The sequence below is a fragment of the Cyrtonyx montezumae genome, unplaced genomic scaffold, assembly GCF_038088225.1.
Source record: "Cyrtonyx montezumae isolate F1298 unplaced genomic scaffold, pur_monq_1.0 scaffold_42, whole genome shotgun sequence".
NCBI classification, from domain to species: Eukaryota; Metazoa; Chordata; class Aves; order Galliformes; family Odontophoridae; genus Cyrtonyx; species Cyrtonyx montezumae.
The window spans coordinates 354,051-371,234 of NW_027072048.1; the positions used below are offsets into that span (position 1 = coordinate 354,051).

At 60.9% G+C, this 17,184-nt stretch overlaps 1 protein-coding gene across 2 annotated transcripts; it reads right to left on the reverse strand.

Moving 5' to 3' along the window:
• Nucleotides 1-5,250: 5,250 nt before the first annotated feature.
• Nucleotides 5,251-16,967, reverse strand: TACC1 (transforming acidic coiled-coil containing protein 1). Of its 2 annotated transcripts, XM_065747194.1 has the most exons (14): nucleotides 16,714-16,967; nucleotides 16,029-16,129; nucleotides 11,970-12,888; nucleotides 10,872-10,907; nucleotides 9,370-9,430; nucleotides 9,058-9,247; nucleotides 8,193-8,248; nucleotides 7,142-7,276; nucleotides 6,955-7,031; nucleotides 6,597-6,640; nucleotides 6,363-6,523; nucleotides 6,119-6,225; nucleotides 5,787-5,907; nucleotides 5,251-5,648 (listed from the first exon to the last, which is right to left on the reverse strand). In XM_065747194.1, exons 1-14 carry the CDS (start codon nucleotides 16,866-16,868, stop codon nucleotides 5,580-5,582), a joined length of 2,232 nt encoding a protein of 743 aa, XP_065603266.1. In that variant the 5' UTR covers nucleotides 16,869-16,967; the 3' UTR covers nucleotides 5,251-5,579. The 2 variants fall into 2 exon arrangements, with proteins under 2 accessions (XP_065603266.1, XP_065603265.1); XM_065747193.1 differs by lacking the exons at nucleotides 10,872-10,907; nucleotides 16,714-16,967 and having other exon boundaries at nucleotides 16,029-16,452.
• Nucleotides 16,968-17,184: the final 217 nt, after the last annotated feature.

Sequence of the window (17,184 nt, forward strand, 5' to 3'; positions counted from 1 at the left end):
TGGGCATTAGATTCCCACCTCTCCGTGCACTCAACGCAGTGTTTTGTTCAGTGCTGTTAAGTAAACACGTTGCCTCACCCCCAAGCATTTCCTATGGCCGGGGTCATTTTTAGAACAAAGGGTTTCCCCCCACCCCCTCCGCAACGTTACAGAAGATTGCCCAAAGGCTGTTACTGAAACCATGGGCGTTCATTTCTGCGTGTCTGCCTCGGGAGCAGGTGAAACCGCAGCGGCACAGAGCAGCGCTGCCCAGAGCCCATCGCTGCAGCTCAGGACCCAGCCGTGCTGGGCTGTAATCGCGGCCTCGGGCAGGGATGAGCTGCTCGGCTCGGCTCCCACGCACGGTTCAGGACAGTGGGTCCTGCTGCGGGCAGGCTGACACGCAGGATGCTCTGCTTTCTCTGACTGGAGCTGCGTTTGGCCCCAGCTCACTTTCTCCCCACGCACTGAAACCGATCGCGGTGCAGAGCACAGGGTGCGTTGCTCACGCGGGCAGTGCTGCTTTAAGGAGCTGTTTCTTCAAGCTCAGCCCGGGCTGTTTTCCCACACCTATCCCCAAAGCCCAGCATCCAGCACAGTCATGCACACCACGCAGCTCCCCTCCCTGCTGCTAGCTGGTGCTTCTCCCATGCTCCCCCACTCCGTCCACCCGCCCTGCTGGGAGCTGCAGCCCCGAATGCATCATTCATTACATCAGGAGCAAAGAACTGTGACCTCCCTGCACATCTGCTGCCAGCGGGGCCGTGAGTAGTTACAGCCCAGAACACTCAGATGGTGTTTTGCCATCCCTACACTCGGGTTGGGGATGGCATTTGTCCCCAGGCTCTCCTGCCAACCTCTGTGTCCCCCCCATCCCTGCTGTGCAAGGACTAAACTGTTCCACGGGGTATTTTTGCACAGGGGCACTTCTTGCCGACCTTGTGACTCTCGGCAGAGCCTGGCTCTGAGGCAGCTCGGTTTTCTACGGGCACAGTCACATGGCAGCTGGTCACACTGGGGCTCTTCCCTTATTTAGAGAGCCTCGATGATTTTCAGTGCTGCAGTCTGCCCGGGGGTACGAGCAGTGCCCTGACCTTACAGGACACCCCCGATAGCAGCAGGGCCATCAATGCCTGGGGGTCCCATTGCCCCCATCCCTCCAGGGAAGCATGCTCCGTGTCTGAATGCTGCAGGAAGGAGGAGAGCACCTGGTGGGACACAGCCCAGCAATCTGCTGATGCCCTGCAGCCCTCTGCAAGGGGGGACCCCAACACTCCCATTCCCCATAGCTCCCAACCCTCTTACCCTGCAAAACTCACCCAGTCGTCCCAGAAACATCCCGCAACACCCACAGCTGGATCTGCATACAACGAATTCCTTCTTTCCTTCTGTTTGAACTTGCCCTTTTTTGTTTCAGTACCCGTTCCCTTTTTTCTGGTGCTCTCTCTGAGGGGAACTCCCAGCACACAGCTCGGCAGGAGGAACAGCAGCGCTCCCAGTCAGCACTTTGCTGTCTCACCCTGTGCACAGTTCTCGTAGTCGGGTCCTCATTGCCCTCTCTGTGCTCCTGGCTGTCTCACCTGCAGCTGTTCCTGCATCAGAGCAGCCCCGGGAGGGTCAGGCTGCAGGAGGAGCGCTCCTGATAGGCACAACCAGGCAGGTCCTTACAGCAGCACCTGTGGGACACACCTACTCATTAGGGGTTCAAAGGGAAAGCGTGGTGGAAAGAGGAAAAGCGAGATCTCCTGGAGGTGGTGGTGACAGCCAGAGCATGGATTAGTCACCACAGAGATGTTTAATCTCCCTGAGACTGGCTCACCCAACCGCGTCCCAGGGTCAGGATGGGGACAGGGACGGGGACAGGGGCAGGTGCTGCTAGGGGCCCCCAGGGATGTCTTCCTCTGTTCAAGCGATGCAAAGAGCCGAGCAGAACAAGCTCAGCCCGTATTTCACACCCAGCACATCCATGGTCTGCCTACAGGAGGACAAACCTGTGAGCAGCCCCAGCCCATCCCTGAGGTGTGGGGTCATGGCAGCACACTGGGAGCGTGGCCCAGGGCTGTGACACAGCCTTCCCACGGCAGACACACTCCGGTGAGCACACATTCAAATCAGAGCCCCAGGAAGCGCCGTCGCTTCGGCTGTGGGGCCATTATCTCTCCGGGTGACGGCCTTCCTGTAGATAAAAGCAGTGCTCGGGAATGTGGCTTTCGACTGCAGCCTTTATTGGAGTGACTCTACGTGCCACACTCCCGGTGGACGATGCCTACACTACTGCACTGAGCTGCTATGCCGTGCCACCCCCCAGCTGTGCCACCCCCCTGGCCGTGCCCATCACGGTGTGCCCAGCAGCAGCGTCCCCGCCAGCACTGCAGCCAGCAGGGAGGGCAGGTGTGGCATCGTGGCTGCCCCGGAGCTGCGTGAGCCCCGTGGCCCATTGCAGTCATCACTGAAGCAGCAGTGCAGGGTGGCCCCCCCGGAGCCGCGCCGAGCCTGGTCACAGAAGGACTTGTAGGAGCAGGACTTGATGATGCTGTCTGCAAAGGAAAGCAGAGCACGCAGGGTCAGGTGCTCCCAGGCACAGCCCTGCAGCACACAGCCGGGGCTGGACAGCAGCGGGACGTGGTGGCAGTCCTGCAGAGTGGCACAGACTTACTGGGAGCAGTGATGGTGGAGCAGGCGTCCGCGTACTGGGGGCAGCTGTGCGAGCCCTGCTTGTTGCAGTCGTTCTCGTTGGATGCGACGCATTTGTGGCATCTCAGCGCTGCACCTGTGGAGCAGGTGAGGAGGAGCAGTGAGGGGCAGTGAGGAGCTGCTGAGCCCTCTGCAGTGCTGCCTGCGCCGTGAGGGTGCAGCACTCCGCCAGGTACAGCTCAAAGCACTGCAAGACCTCCAATCTTGGTCTTTTTGCCCCCAGTTTTATTGCAGTGAGCACCTGCAGACGTGGGGCTCACCCACGCCGCAGCTCTCCCCGTGTGATGCGCGGCACAGAACTGCGCCCATTGGCACTGCTCAGGGTGGCACAGAACTGCACCGTGCGGCGCTGGCAGAGGGGGGACGGGTCACAGCAGTGTCACCTCCGGAGGAGACGGGAACGCACCCGGAGGAGCTCCGACCCACGGAGGTCCCACGGAGCTCAGGAATCGGATGAGTAAAGGCGAAAGCGTCGCTGTCGCCGTGTGACAGTGAGAGCCCCGAAATAACAGCGCTGCTTTGAATACACGCAGACCCCACCCTCGCCCTGACCCCCCCGAAAAACCCCGAGGAGCCGCTCTCCCCGCGCCGGGCAATCAGTCGGACGGCTCTGGTGTTAACAGCGATGGTTGAATGAATGCTACTGTCGGGAGGAGCGCGTCCGTCCGCTTTGCTGGACGAGCAGAGCCCTCTCGCGGCACGCAGCTGCCGCTTCCTCGCGTGGAGGGGGAAAAACCCCACGCGCGGGGGGAACGGGACCACAACGAGCACGGAGTGCTCAGCGGCTGTTATTTCATCGTCCTCTCGGGACAAAGACCCCAACATCAGCGCGACCCGAGCGCAGCCCCGACCTCCGCCCCACCGCGGTCGCTTACCGCCCCGAGCCAGGGAGGTGACGATGGCCAGGGCCAGGACGGTCCGCAGCGACGACATCCTCAGCAGTGCGCGCGCGGGGCACGCAGCCCCTCTTTTGTCCCAAGGTCTTAAAGGTAATCTGCTTGGGTGATTGGATCTGCGGGCTGAGGATAACGCACTTAGCACAGCCCGCCCTAATGCCGCCTGAGCTGGGAGGGGACGCAGCTCCAAGGGCAGGGGGTGCCCAGGGGCACAGCAACGGGCACAGCACAGCCCCATCCATCCCCAGTGCTGTGCTCTGCTCCCCTAACCCTAACCCTAACCCTAATCCTAACCCTAACCCTAACCCTAACCCTAACCCTAACCCTAACCCTAACCCTAACCCTAACTCTAACCCTAACCCTAACCCTAACCCTAACCCAACCGTAGCCCCAACCCCATCCACACAGAGGCAGAATCAGGCCCTTCCCAGGAGATGAACCCTCCTGAGCCCCTCGGCAGCCTCACGAACACCACAAAAGCTTTCAAGAGTGATAAACACAATTTTTACTCCAGGCAATGAAACATGGGAAAAAAATATATGTATATATATTAGTAATCATTATAATAATCTCCTTTGTGTGAGTATAACTCTTACAAATATTTACCTGACATACAAAAGGGAAATTATTGTACATACAAACCCGATGCTGATGGCAGTTACATACGTTGTACAGAGCAGTAGTCAATGCTGGGGGGTCGGGGGGGTGCAGGGTCGGGGGGGCACTCATTGGCACTTCACTGCAGACAAAGAGATCCACGGGTGAACGCACACACGGCAGCACTGTGCTCACTCTGCTGCCAGGGAGGTGAATACCTATCTATATTTATACATGTGCAACTATAACCATATTATAGTTAATAAATCATTCCTTAGGAATCTTCGCCCACGCGGAGAGGCAGCAGCACGCGGGTGGGAGCGGAGCGGGGTCAGCACGGGCAGTGCTCCGTGGGAGGGGGGGTCCTGTGGAGGTGCTGAGCAGTGCTCCTCGGGGGTCTGATGTCACTGCGCTCTCACACAGTGGGGCCAGAGGGCTGCGTGGTGTCAGTGTGTGGGGAATAAGGGAACAGTGCCAGGCTGCAGCCACCCCGGTGCTGGTGAGGGGAGCCGCGCTGGGCTGCGGCTGGCAGTGTGACTGACCCCAGCAAAGGAAAGAAAAGAGGGGGGTGGGGGGGAACAGGATTTTTTCTTTTCTGTCAGCTGTGGCAAGAGGTGAACGCTCAACACAGTGCTGCAGGTGCACAGCATTGGCCATCAGCCCCTCTGCTGGGTCACAGCGAGCGGGTGGGGGCCGTGTGCTCCGTGTCTGTGTGATAAATCCTTTCTGTACATAACTAATAAAATAGATCTCAGGTGTACGGCTCTGCTTTGAGAGATGTCTGCACTGCATGTGGAACACGGGGGTTAGAAAATAGGAGAACAGCTCCATCCTTTTACAAAAAAAAAAAAAAAAGGTAGCAGCAAAAAGGTTTGCTAAGGTTTTAGCTAGGCTGGGTAGGAAACAGTCCAGCAGCATTTATTTCCCTTATCTGACATCTCAGGGCTGCCTGTGCACGGCGAGGGAAGGAGCCTCAGCCTCAGCCCTTCTCCTGGGCTCAGCAAGAAGTGAGCAGCTCCAAAACGCAGCAGGCAGCCTGCACGGGGCTGCATCCACACAGACTTCAGAGCGTATCTCAGCCTGGATCTGCCTTTCCCTGTAAAGGCCAGCTCTGTTTGCTTCCCTTATTATGCGGCGCTGCAGGGGCGTTGGTGACGGCAGTGCAAGACCCAGAGCTCCTCCGTGCCTCGCTGTGCTGAGCGGGGAAAGGAGCTCCGAGCAGAGCACCACGCGTGCCCTGGGGCTGTGCCACGCAGCACGTGAGGACGGTGACAGCAGTGGGGACCACCCCCCTCGCACGTGGGGCACGGCAGCCACGCGTGTGCTTTCTGCGGGGTCTCTCCGGGGTAATAATAAGGCAAAGTGCTTGAAGGTCGGAGAAAAGCAGCGGGGTGCGGAGCGCTGGGGCCGAGCTCAGTCTGCCCTGCCCAGCTTGGCGATCAGCTCGTCGCAGATCTTGGTCAGCTCCTCGATCTCCTGGTTCTGCAAAGGAAGAATCCCCTTTGGACCCCGCGGCGCACCCCTCCTCATCCCAAGACCACCCGAGTCCCCTTCGCCTTGAAGCACAGCCCCAGCACCAGCAGGGCTCCGGGGTGGGAGCACGGGCAGTGGGAGCGTTACCTTCTGCTGCAGAGCTCTCTCCAGGGACTCCACCTTCATCTGCTCCTTGCGCAGCCCCGCGTGCAGCGCTGCGCTCTCCGCCTTGGCCTTGGTGCGCACCTGGGCGATCTCCTCGTTGGCTCTGCGTGGGGAGAGATGGGGCCGTGCTTATGGGGCGCGACGTTGGGTCACGCTGTGCCAGCAGAGCACGGCTCCTGCATGCTGGGATGCGTGGCAGTGGGTTTTCCTCCAAGGAAAACCTGTGCTCCACGCGAGATGGGATTGCTCCAGCTCCTCCACAGCGCTGTATGGAGGGGACTGCCGCCCGTCCTCCTGCACCCTGCAGCTCTTACTTGTCCAACTTCTCCTCCGCGTGGACCTTCAGGGCCTGGTACCGCTGCTCCTCTTGCTTGACACGGTTTAAATAATCCTGAGCACACTTCTTCAGGGCTTCTTCATTCTGGAAAACAAAGTACACCCATCTGTGCGGGGACCGAGCACGGGGTGCTGCTCTGATAGGAACTGCACGGGATAGGGTGGGGGCAATGCCCCTCCGCCCCACAACCACAGGGATGGGGGGGACTCTGGGATCAGGACCTTCTTAAAGCCCTCCAGGACTCCCTTCAGGTTCTCGTATCTCCTGAAGAGATCCGACAGGGACCTCTCCACGGAGTTGAGGTCCGCCAGCGCCTGCTCCTTCTCCATGGTGAGCTGCTGCAGGTTCTTCTGGGAGGTCATGTTGGTCCTCTGCTCATCCTCTGTGAGGGGAACAAACGGGGATGTGGTGACTGAGCACAGACAGTGCTCCGCCCCGCGGCGTGGGGGCCTCACCTATCATCTGAGCGATGGTCTTCTCATACTCGGCCACAATTTTCCTGCAACGAAAGGAGAACAAAAGCAGGTAGGAAGAGCAGCCCACAGTTCTGCTCCATCACTCTGCCCTGGGCCACAGTGCTGCACCAGCTCAGCACCCCCCTCTGCTGCTCCCACACCCCCTCCAGCCGCAGCTAATGGGATTTCATCCCTGCAGCAAACCAACCCCAGGCTCAACACAGCTCGCACACAGCTTGTAACATATCCACCCCTGTGGAGCTGAACCGTGTCATCCCATCCCATCAGAGCCCCACAGCCCACCCTACACGTGCTGGGGGGAGCACGAGGGCAGCATCCCTCCGGGCGGGGGTCCCACCTCATCTCCAGGACCTCCTGACGACTCTCCTCGTACTTCTTCTTCCACTCATTGGCCTCGATCTCCTTTGTGATTATCTGGGGAGCAGCAGACACGAGACCTTGGTTGTGTTCCTCCTGCAGCCCCACGGTGCCCACCCCACTCCCCCCACCCCGGAGTGGGATGGGGTGCCCCCTCCCCCCATTACCTCCTCCCGGATGAGCGTGAGCACGGCCGCCTTCTCGGAGGAGCTCAGGCAGATGCTGTCCAGGGGGCTGTCACTCCTGCTGCCACCAGTGATGTCTGTGGGGAGTTTGTCTGCCAGGCACAGCCCGGGGTGGCCCTGCAGGGGGAATCACCCAGCTGGGCGTTCACTCATCTTCTTTTCTCCTCGGTTCCCACCCCCGGGGTCATCCCCTCGCTGCCCCTGGGCTTGCACCCAAAGGAGAGGCAGAGCAGGGGTTCCCCTTGGGAGGGGCAGACCTAGCTGCGAGCTGAGCTGTGCTCCCATCCAATGTCACTTTGCTTTGCTCTGCGTTTGGCTTTAAAACAGCTAGGGCTGCACTGCGAGGGTGGGGGCCAGCTGTGGGCTGGGGGTGCAGGGGTCCTGTGGGTGAATGTCCCCAGCAAAGCGCTCCTGCACCGCAAGGCTCCCGCCGTCCTCTTCCTCCCTCCACTGCCTCTGCAGTAGTGCAGCCCCTCGCAGCTATCTCCTTGGAAACAGGCTGTGAGGCCATAAATAGCAAAGTGCTGGGGGAAGGCAGCCTGGCTCCGCAGTGTTTTGGAAACAAAAGCACTTCTCTCTCCTCTTCCCTCCTCTCCCTCCTCCCCTGTGCTTTACCACTGCCCGGGTCCATGCATGATGGAGCTGTGGGCGGCCACCTCGGGCACAGCCTGGCTCCAGGCAGCCTGAGCCCTCAGCACCCTCCTGCAGCACTGTGCCAGTGCAGCTGTGCAGCTCCTCCTGCCCCACATCCCGACCCTCCAGGCAGCCTCAGCAGCACCGAACACATGGTTCGATTTGCTGAGTGTCCTTGTGGGGCTTAGTGCAGTTAAATCTGTCTCAGAGGTGCTGATTTTGCTGATGTTGTTAATCTCACTGTCACCTGCTCGCCTGCCCTGGCAGCTCTGGGCAGGGGCAGCTCTGCTGGCACAGGGTCCCCCCACGCACCACCATCAGCCCCACAGCCATGCAGCAGCCCCAGCACAGCCACCCCGAGGTGACCACGGGCAGAGAGGGGGAAGCAAGCAGCACTCACGGGGAAGGCAACAGGTCCATCCTTGTCTGTGTGCTTGGAGACGTCCTTCTCAAAGCCTAGAGACAGAAACAAAACCTTTTAGCTGCTAGAAAACAGGGCCCTGGCGGCACATGCAGCTTCACTGCCATGCAGTTGTACAGCTGAGTGCACACCCTGAGCAACCTCCAGAGGGCTTCACACGCTGCTCCTGCCCTTGAGGGAGGACACATCCTGCATCCCTGCTGCAGCTGCAGCCAACACTCCCCTCTGGTGGCAGCTCAGCCCCTGCCTGTCCCCACAGCTGCCACACCAGCGATGGGACCAGAGGTGCCCGGAGATGGGAATTACGGAGTCCGTGAGATAAAGGGCCGCTGTCATCTCTCAGAGCTGTGCAGCTCCGTGCAGCGCTCGGGGGAACTGATTAATGACCATCTGCAAGCCCTCCACGCGGCCACTTCTGCACCTGTAACTCTGCTATCGATTAAGTGCCACGTTGCCTGGCTTTTAATTGCTTTTAAATAGATTGGTCACAGCAGATGATTACAGGAGGCAGACAGCGGGAGCGTGGGCTTCAGCAGAGACCTGGAGGTCTCTATTAGCAGTGTGCCACGTGCTGGCAGAGCAGGACAGCAGCTTTCACTAACAGCCCTGACTTTGCTTTTGCAATTTTCTGACTGAGGTCAGCGCACCCTGGGAGGAGCTGGGCTGAGCAGGGCAGGGGAAGGGGCTGTGGGGCTTCCTAAAGGCAGGAGGCTGCTCCAGGCTGACGTGCTGCAGGTCCCATGACTGCCAGGGGGAACCTTCAGTCCTGTCAGCACAGATGTGCAATAGCACGAACTATTCACTGCTGGGGCTGCAGAGATCCCGTGGTGCAGGTGCTCCCTACCTGCTGCCTCCAGGCCGGGCTTTGCCGCCGGCACGGGGACATTGGAGCACTCAAAGTACTCCAGGTCATCCTCGGGCTCTCCCTTCTTCTCTTTCTGTGTGCAGGAGGTGGAAGCCAGCTTCTCCTCATCGGTGGCACGTCCGTCCCGCGTGGCAATGCCTGGGATGTCTGAGCTCAGCGTTCCCTCGTCCTGTGGGATCAAAGCGTGCGGGTTTGTGGGACCGAGCTGATCTGCGGGGATCAGAGCTGGGCTGGGTGGGTGGGAAGTGGGGAGCGCGGGGGGCTCAGCACCCCCTGCCTGCTCCCACCTACCTGCGTGCAGCCGTCCAGCACCAGCGCCGGCGTCTCGTACTGCTTCACCTTGCAGCCACTCCTGTGGACAAAAGGGGAACAGCCACGTTAAAGCTGGAGCTGATGGGGACCGAGGAGGGGACAGCAGAGGTGCGTGCGGGACAGCCCAAGCAGAGGGAGGCAGCCCCAGCATCAGCATTGCACCCGCAGCAAAACCACTCACCAGTGAGGGACCGGGGGACAGAGTGAGTTCTGGAAGGAGCAGAAGGAACAAGCAAACAAAACACACAGCTACAGAGCAGTCGGGTTTGTCGTCGAGATGTTTATTGCTATCGAAGGGAAGGAGCACAGAAAGCACCCGAGGTGCTGACGGCGAGAGAGGACGTGATGAAGGGTTGATTGTCTGCAGAAAGGGCACTTCAGGTGGTCCCATGCCCAACACAAGCCCCGTGCTGCCCCGTCCCTGCTGGCATGGCAGCGCCCACGTCCCTGTGGGTCTGAGCAGCTGGGCAGAGCCCCACTGTGCTCGCAGGACAGAGCTGCTTGGAGTGCCTCCTCCCCTGGGCTGCAAACACTGTCTGCAGGAGGAAAACCTTGAGGAGGGGTGAAGGCTGAGTTCAGGTTGCTCCTGCAGTAATGCGTGGCTGGTGCCTCTTCCAGGGGCTTCACCCCCCGTTCCTAAATGCCTCATCCCAGCGGCTGTGCAGGACTGCAGACACAGCCCCATCCCAGTGTGCCGGTGCTGGAGTCCTGGATCGGCTGCAGGCAGTGCAGGGATGCTCGTGGAGCCCCAAGGGGAGGGTGCACACAGCACCAGGTCCGTGCCACCAAAAGCAGCGGTGACATGATGCGTGGGGACGCACTTCCAGCCCCACACCAGAGCTGCAGCCATGCAGAGGTCAGAGCAGATACGCAGAGGGGCGGCCCTTGGGTCGAGGAATTCCCTCCCTGCCCGCTCCCACCTGCACACGCTCCAGCAGAGCACGAGCAATGTGGCACAGAGCATTTGCAGGCTGCCATGCACATCTCAATCAGGTAAAGTTCGCCCTTGGCTCTATTATTTTCTAGCACACCCTAATGCAAGCAGCTAACCTGCAGCTCCACGCTGCATGACCTCCTGGATGCCGTTACCACGCTGCCCAGCACATGGCTTGATCTCCCCCAGTACCACAGCAGCTCCATAGCTCAAAGGCACGGGGCCACGCAGCTCAAAACCACGCTGCACAAGGTCCCCCTTCCCCTCTGGAGCTGAAATCTGCCCATCCCTGCGAGGGGCTGGAAGCCTGCTCCCCCTCCCCTGGCTCTCACGGCGATGTCATTGCTTTTACACCATCAGAATGCACGGTGGGTCGGCATGCTGCTGCATCAAGCAGGGGCACAGCCCGCAGTGCAGCTCGCAGGGCCAAGCTCACGGGGTGAGGTCCAGCACGGAGCCTGCATGCCACGCAGACGGGTGGGCCAACACACACCCAGAGAACAGAAGCAAAGGGAAAGAGGAAAGAAAGGAGGAAGAGAGTACTTACAACAGAAAACAGAGAAATTTCACTTGTTCAGTAGTCCTGAGGCACCCAAGAATAGACAGGAAAGAGAAGACAGACAGATGGAGAGAAGAAAAGCGTGTGAAAAGACCTGGGTACTGCTCTTGTCTGGAGAAACACACTGAGTCGCACAGCTCAGGCTCTGGGGGAGGAGCACACAGATAAGGGATTGTGCGTTGGCAATCAGCAGAGGCAGGATGAGACCGAGCACTGTCCCAGCTCCTGGGATAAGCAGAGGGGCTGAGACCTTGCAGCTGCTCCCACCCACAGCCCCGGGGTCACGTAGCAGCACAGAGCCTGCATCAATCTTGGCACGGCATTGCTAAGAGGAAGATCCCCCACCCCACTCTTGGCTCTGCTGCCTGCGAAGCCCCTGCAGCTCTCCCTCTGGAGCACCCATCTGCACAGCGACAGCTCGGCTTCCTCTTACTGTCAAACCACACTCAGTGCTTCTAAAAATTTCCCCTTTTCAGCTGATTTCCTGCTTCCTCTCGGTCGTCCCTCTGCTCCCCTGCATGCAGAGGGACCCTCAGAGGGCACACGGAGCCAAGCCTGACCCAGCAGCTGCCACTTCACATCTGACAGCCTCAGGATCTGAGATCCAGGCTGCCCAGACACAGTTTGGAGGATGTTTCTGATAGGAGACAGTGAGGTTTGTGATTAAACCTGCTCCCTGAGGAGGAGGGCAATGCTGCCTGCACCCCCCGCAGGCATTACAAAACATCGCCATTTGCAGCAGGGTTTTAAATAGCACGCTTCAGGAGCTAAATCTGCACGGATTCCTGCACGCCCTGGAATAGTTTGGGAGGGGACGAGGTCCCACCACCTGTGCAATGCCACAGAAGTGACAAACCATCCGCCTGCGAACCTCCATCCTCTCCCCTGTGGCAAAGAGGGAAGCTCAGTGGCAGAGCACAATGTCCCAGCAGTGTCTGATCACTGCTCCGTGCGCCCATCCCACTCATCCCGTCCACTCCTGAGTGGGCAGCAGGGACTGGGCTGGCACGTGGCACTGGGATGGGAGCAGAGGAACACAGGACCCCCGGGTATGGGAGGAAGGGGCCGGCCGTGCCCCACACTCACGTTATCAGACGGGACTTGGCCTTCTGTGGGGAGCCCCTGCTCTTCCCCAACTCGTCCTCCAGTGTCTGGGACTCCAGGATCTCGTTCAGGCTGTTGTCGGCCGCGGGGCAGCAGTCAGCAGTGCTGGTGAGGGTCTTGGTGGGCTTAAAGGGATCCACGGAGTCAAAGTTCTTGGGGTCGAACTGGTAAGAGCCTTTGGGGAGAGCAGGCGAGTCCTGCAGTGCTGAACTGCCGCCAAAGGGGCCGAGCTCAGGGCTGTCCCACGGTGCAGGGGAGACCCTGGGGGGGGCCTGGGGGCCTTTCTCTGTGTCCTCCATGGGTCTCCTGTGCCTCTTGGGTGTCAGCTTGCTGGCTGGGATCCTGCTGGCCTTCCTTGGCGAGGCTCTCCGTGTCTCCACACTGTCCCCAACTTCTGTGGCATCGACTTCAGCTTTTGGGAGCTGCCCTGGGGGCTGGGGGCCTGGGTCCCCCCCAGGTTCACTCAGCGGGAGGCGGTGGGGGGCCGGCGGGCAGCTCTGCAGCGTGCAGCCCTCTGCCACGATGGAACTGACATTGCACTGCTCGGGGTCTGAGGATGGGGGCACCAGGGGCTCCTCGCTGGGGGCAGGCTCTGTGCTTTCCCCTCCTTTGCTCCCTTGGGAAGGCGGCTTTCCTTTCTGGAGCTGACAGAGTGAGCCCTCCTGCACCAGAGCATCCCCCTCTGGCTCTGCCAGCCCCACTCCAGCATCAGCCGTGTCCCCTCCCGACATGACCCGCTCACAGGCAGCTGCACCCACATGGGTCACCGGTGGCTGCGTCACAGCCAGGTCTTCAGGGCCGCTTTCAGACCCCACGTTGGCTGGAGAGGCCCCGTCCTCGGGCTGAGCCTCATCTTTGGGGTGCTGCTCCCCTCCCTGCAGCTCCCCATGGCCGCTGAGCCCTGCAAAGAGAGAGCAGTGTGTCAGAGCCTGCCTCCTGCTCCCACATCACCCTGGCCCGGGGACCGAGCTCTCTGGGAGTGCGCTCCTGTGATGAACTCTGGCTTTGAGCACTTTAAAACTCAAAGCTCCTGAACGCGGGTGCGGGGTGAGCCCTGTGGGAGGCACTGTGCTGTGCTGCTCCGCCAACATCTCCATTTATGTCCTCCCTCTCCCCACCGCCTGCTCCCCCCCACAGTGCCGCCAGCTCCAGAGGGGCTTTGTCATTCCAATGCCATGGAGCGGCCGGGACCAACTGCAGAGCACAAGCCATCCCACCAGGGACTACCTGGGTGGGTGTCACATATCACCGGGACAAATTCAGGGAGGCGTGACACCACGAAACACAATTAAACCCCGCGGTGAGTGGGAACGAGACTGCAATTAACAAATGAGAACATCTTGGGCTGCAGAGGGGGCTGGCATGGGGCTGTGGGTGCTGAGCAGACACAGAGGAGCTGCCCCACAGCCCACGGTCACACTGAGTGTCCACACTGCTCCACCACCACCGGAGACACGGGGCTGCCACGGGGAAAAACCCCCGCGGTGCTCATGTGCAGCAGCTGCACGACGTTGGTGCTCCTGCTCACAAAATGTCGCTGCAGCGCATCAGTGCACAGCGTGATGGAGAGCAAAAGCTGTGCTCACGAGTGGTGCTGGGGCAGGAGGGAGCAGAGCAGAGCCCGGGACTGTGGGGTCGGACGGGAGGGAGCTGCCATCAGCCCCACACTGCCTGCATCCCGCAGAGATCCCCCCAGCACCGCGCTGCCGCCGCCGTTCCTTAATCACAAATCCTGCTCCATGACTTAATCGCTATTACTCCAATCCCTTCCTCTAAATCCTTTTACTGTTTAATCCCTTCGTTGCTGTCGGGGGATGTGGAAGCTCCTTATCCACCGGGGCATCCTGAAAGCTACACCCAGAGCCGGCACAGGAGAGCACCCAGCATCAGCCCTGCAGCTCAGGGGCGTCTGCACAGCACAGAGCCCAAGGGGGGGGGGGGGGGGGGGGGGGGGGCTGCCGGGCATCTCTGCTTCATCTGCGTGCAGCTGAGAGTGGCACGGGCTGGCAGCAAAGCAGAGCGAATATGGGCGAGTCCAGCACACGCAGCCAGCAGCCCTGACTCAGCTGATGGCTGGCGGTTTGCACAATTGATCTCCGGGATGCTAAAAGCCATGGGAATGAATCACGAGGGGCTGAGCTCTCCCTGAGACTGCGGAACGCTCCCTGTGGATGGATGCTGCCCCGCTGTCCCACAGAGCTCATCGGTGAACACAGACACGGTGGAGATGTACTTGAAGTGCAGCCAGAAAGAGCTCTGAGAGCCCTTCCAGGCCCTCCCGCCCCACGGACCTCCCCCGCAGCCCTGCAGGAGCACTGCATCGCACTCACGGTGCTGCTCCGACGTTTTAACCTCACTGAGACACCGCTGGGCAGAAGCACAGACTTCAAAGCCGGGGCAGAAGGCGCCTTTTAAAGGCACTGCACGTTCCCACCAGGTTCTCACAGACGGAGAACCTTTCCAGCCCAAGCAGTAATTACTTCTTGAATAACAAGCAGCAGAGAAAACCACCTCTCCCCATTCCTGCGGATGTCCTCGGGGAGGGGAGAGCGGGGGACGTGGCCGTGGCCCAGAACTCTGGCTGCCAAACAAACTCCAGGAGCCCAAAACTCCATGCGGTGCAACTCCAAGGCGCGGTGCAGTGCAGCTCCAGCCCCGTGCAGTGCAGCACCGGGCACAGTGCGGCTCTGCCAACACCGAGCAGTGACCATGGAGATCTCACACTCTCTGAAGAAAAATGCCCAGAGAGGACAGAACCGCTCTGTGCACCGTGACAGCAGTCTGCAGTGCCCGAGCTGAGCCCTCTCCACCCCACGAGCACCCCACGAAGCAGCCCCGACCCCGCACGGCCCCGCAGCCCCGGGCTCTCCCGTCGCTTTGTGCACGGATGAGTCACGCACGATACCGGGGCTGTGCTTCACATTGCTAACGGCCTCTTTCCTCTTTTGGCTTTCCGCTTTTGTTGAGCAGACATCGAGCTATTTTTAAACCTTTTCTGTTAAGAATTAGCATACCGGCAGCCGCCCAGCAGCACACCGGATGGCACGAGCCCTGCACCAGGGGAACAGCCGCGCTCACCGCTCCAGATTTGCTGCTTCTGCTCACTTCCTTGCACAGAAAATCCCCTCCTGGCAGAAGATAACTTCAGGACAGAACTGCGGCCTCCATCACGCGAGGCAGAGGAGCTGTTCGGGGATCCTGAACGGGTGTAAAGCCAAATCTGCCCCGGGGTCTGCAGGGCAGAGCAGAACTCCTCCGGCTTTGCAGCAGTGACAGCCTCAGCCCCACAGCACTGCAGCCTCTGTGCACGGAGCAGGATCCAGCACAAGCACGGCTGGCACCGCAGCGCCCTGAGGTCCACAGCCTGGAGCAGGAGTGACCCAGACACCTGCGAGGGAGTTTCCTAGGAAAGCCTTCATCTCTCCTCCTCAGGCATTATCCTCCAAACTAAAGATGCCTCTATCCCTTCTTAAGGGGAAGGATTACTCCGAGAGCTGAGATTACCAGGAGCGCAAAGCAGACGCTCTCTCCATCACGCCAAAGGAACCTGTGTGTTCTCCTTGGGGATGCACCCAGGACCGAGGGAGGAGCAGGCCGAGCAGCCAGCTGCAGCCCAGCAGTGTGAGCCACACAGCAGCAGCGGGGGCAGCTGGGTGAGAGCACAGGGTGCTTGGGACATCACCACCCCGCGCTGCCCGTACCCCCAGGCACTGCCTCGGCACTCTCCAGCACGGAGCCACAGACCCCCGCAGCCGCACGCTGCCGATCTGAGCCTGGGGACACAGGGGGGGCTGAGCCAACTCATCCGAGCCTGCAGTGTCACCCCATCCCGACCAGCAGGATTCAGCAAACCCGGCGTTTAACCCACACTACAGAGTGCACTCAGCCCCCAGTGCTGGCATTTGAACCATCCAGGCCATTAACCACAAAAAATGCAGCAGGCATTATTCAAACCAAGCCACTTCTCCCATCTTTGACCCCACCCTGCTTTTCTGCATCAGGAGCAGAAAGCCCTGAGCCTGAGGCACGCTCAGCCCTTACCTCGGGTCCCGGCCTCGGGCTGCAGCTCGCTGGGCTCCTTTAGCTGTGAGCAGGTCGGCGTTTCTGCTTCGGGGGTCTCATAATTACCTTCGGAGTCCGAGCTGCCGAGGGGGGGGGAAAAGAGTGAAGAATTACCACTTTCAAGGCAAGCTGGGAATCGCTGCCTACACATCCAGGCAGCCCTGCTCCTGCGGCTGCCACGCTCCTGTCCAGCAGGGCCACGCTAGCAAACGGAAAGGGGAGAGCAAGTAAAACAACGTGAGAGCACCCCCTGTGCACCCCAACATTGCCTCCATCCGGTCACCCCAAGCAGCCACCAGTGACCTCCGAGAATACAGCAACCCAGAGGCACCTTCCCTATGGTCTGGGGGCTGCTGAGGAGTGCGTTTGGGAAGGCTCGATGCACACACCAACACCTCAATGCACACACCAACACCTTTGCTGGGAGCACTGCGCTCACCGTTCTCGAGCAGCGCCGGCTCAGCCGTGATCCCCGTCCCCCCCCCCCCCTCCCAGAACCGGCTCCCGAAGCAGCGCGGCTGTCTGCAGACCGAGATGATGCAAGGCAGCGAGCAGAGCGTGGGGACCGGAGGGGAGCGAGGGGAGCAGGGGATCGGGAGCCGCCGGCCCCGCATGCACACGCACACACACGCGTCCGCCCGTCCCCGGGGCGCGGTGTACTTGCCTGAAACCCGGCGACTTGACCTCCTCCTCCTCCTCCTCCGCGTCTCCCCCGACCCCTCCATCCTCCCCGTCGGGGCCGCCCCCTCCGCGCACCGCCGACCACGTCCACCTGGCCCACTGCACCGGCGAGAGCAGCTGCCAGGCGCTGAACGCCATCGCCGCTCCCCGCCGGGCTCAGTGCGGCCGCGCCGGCCCGGCCCCCGCCGCCCCCTCCCGCATCTCCGCCGCCGCCGCCCGGCGCGGGGCCCTCCCCGGACCGTACTACTGCCGCGGGGAGAGCGACCGCCTCCGCCCCGCCGCCCCGCACCCCCCCCCCTCGGCGGCCTCGGCCGAGGGAGCGGCCCTGGGGAGGGGTGGGGGGGACCGGAGCTCCGCCGCCGCCCGCCCCGCTGCGGGGTGAAGGAGGCGGTCGGTTCCCTGCCGTGCCCCCACCCCAAAACCCCGACCCCAAACCCGACCCGCCGGTGGCTGC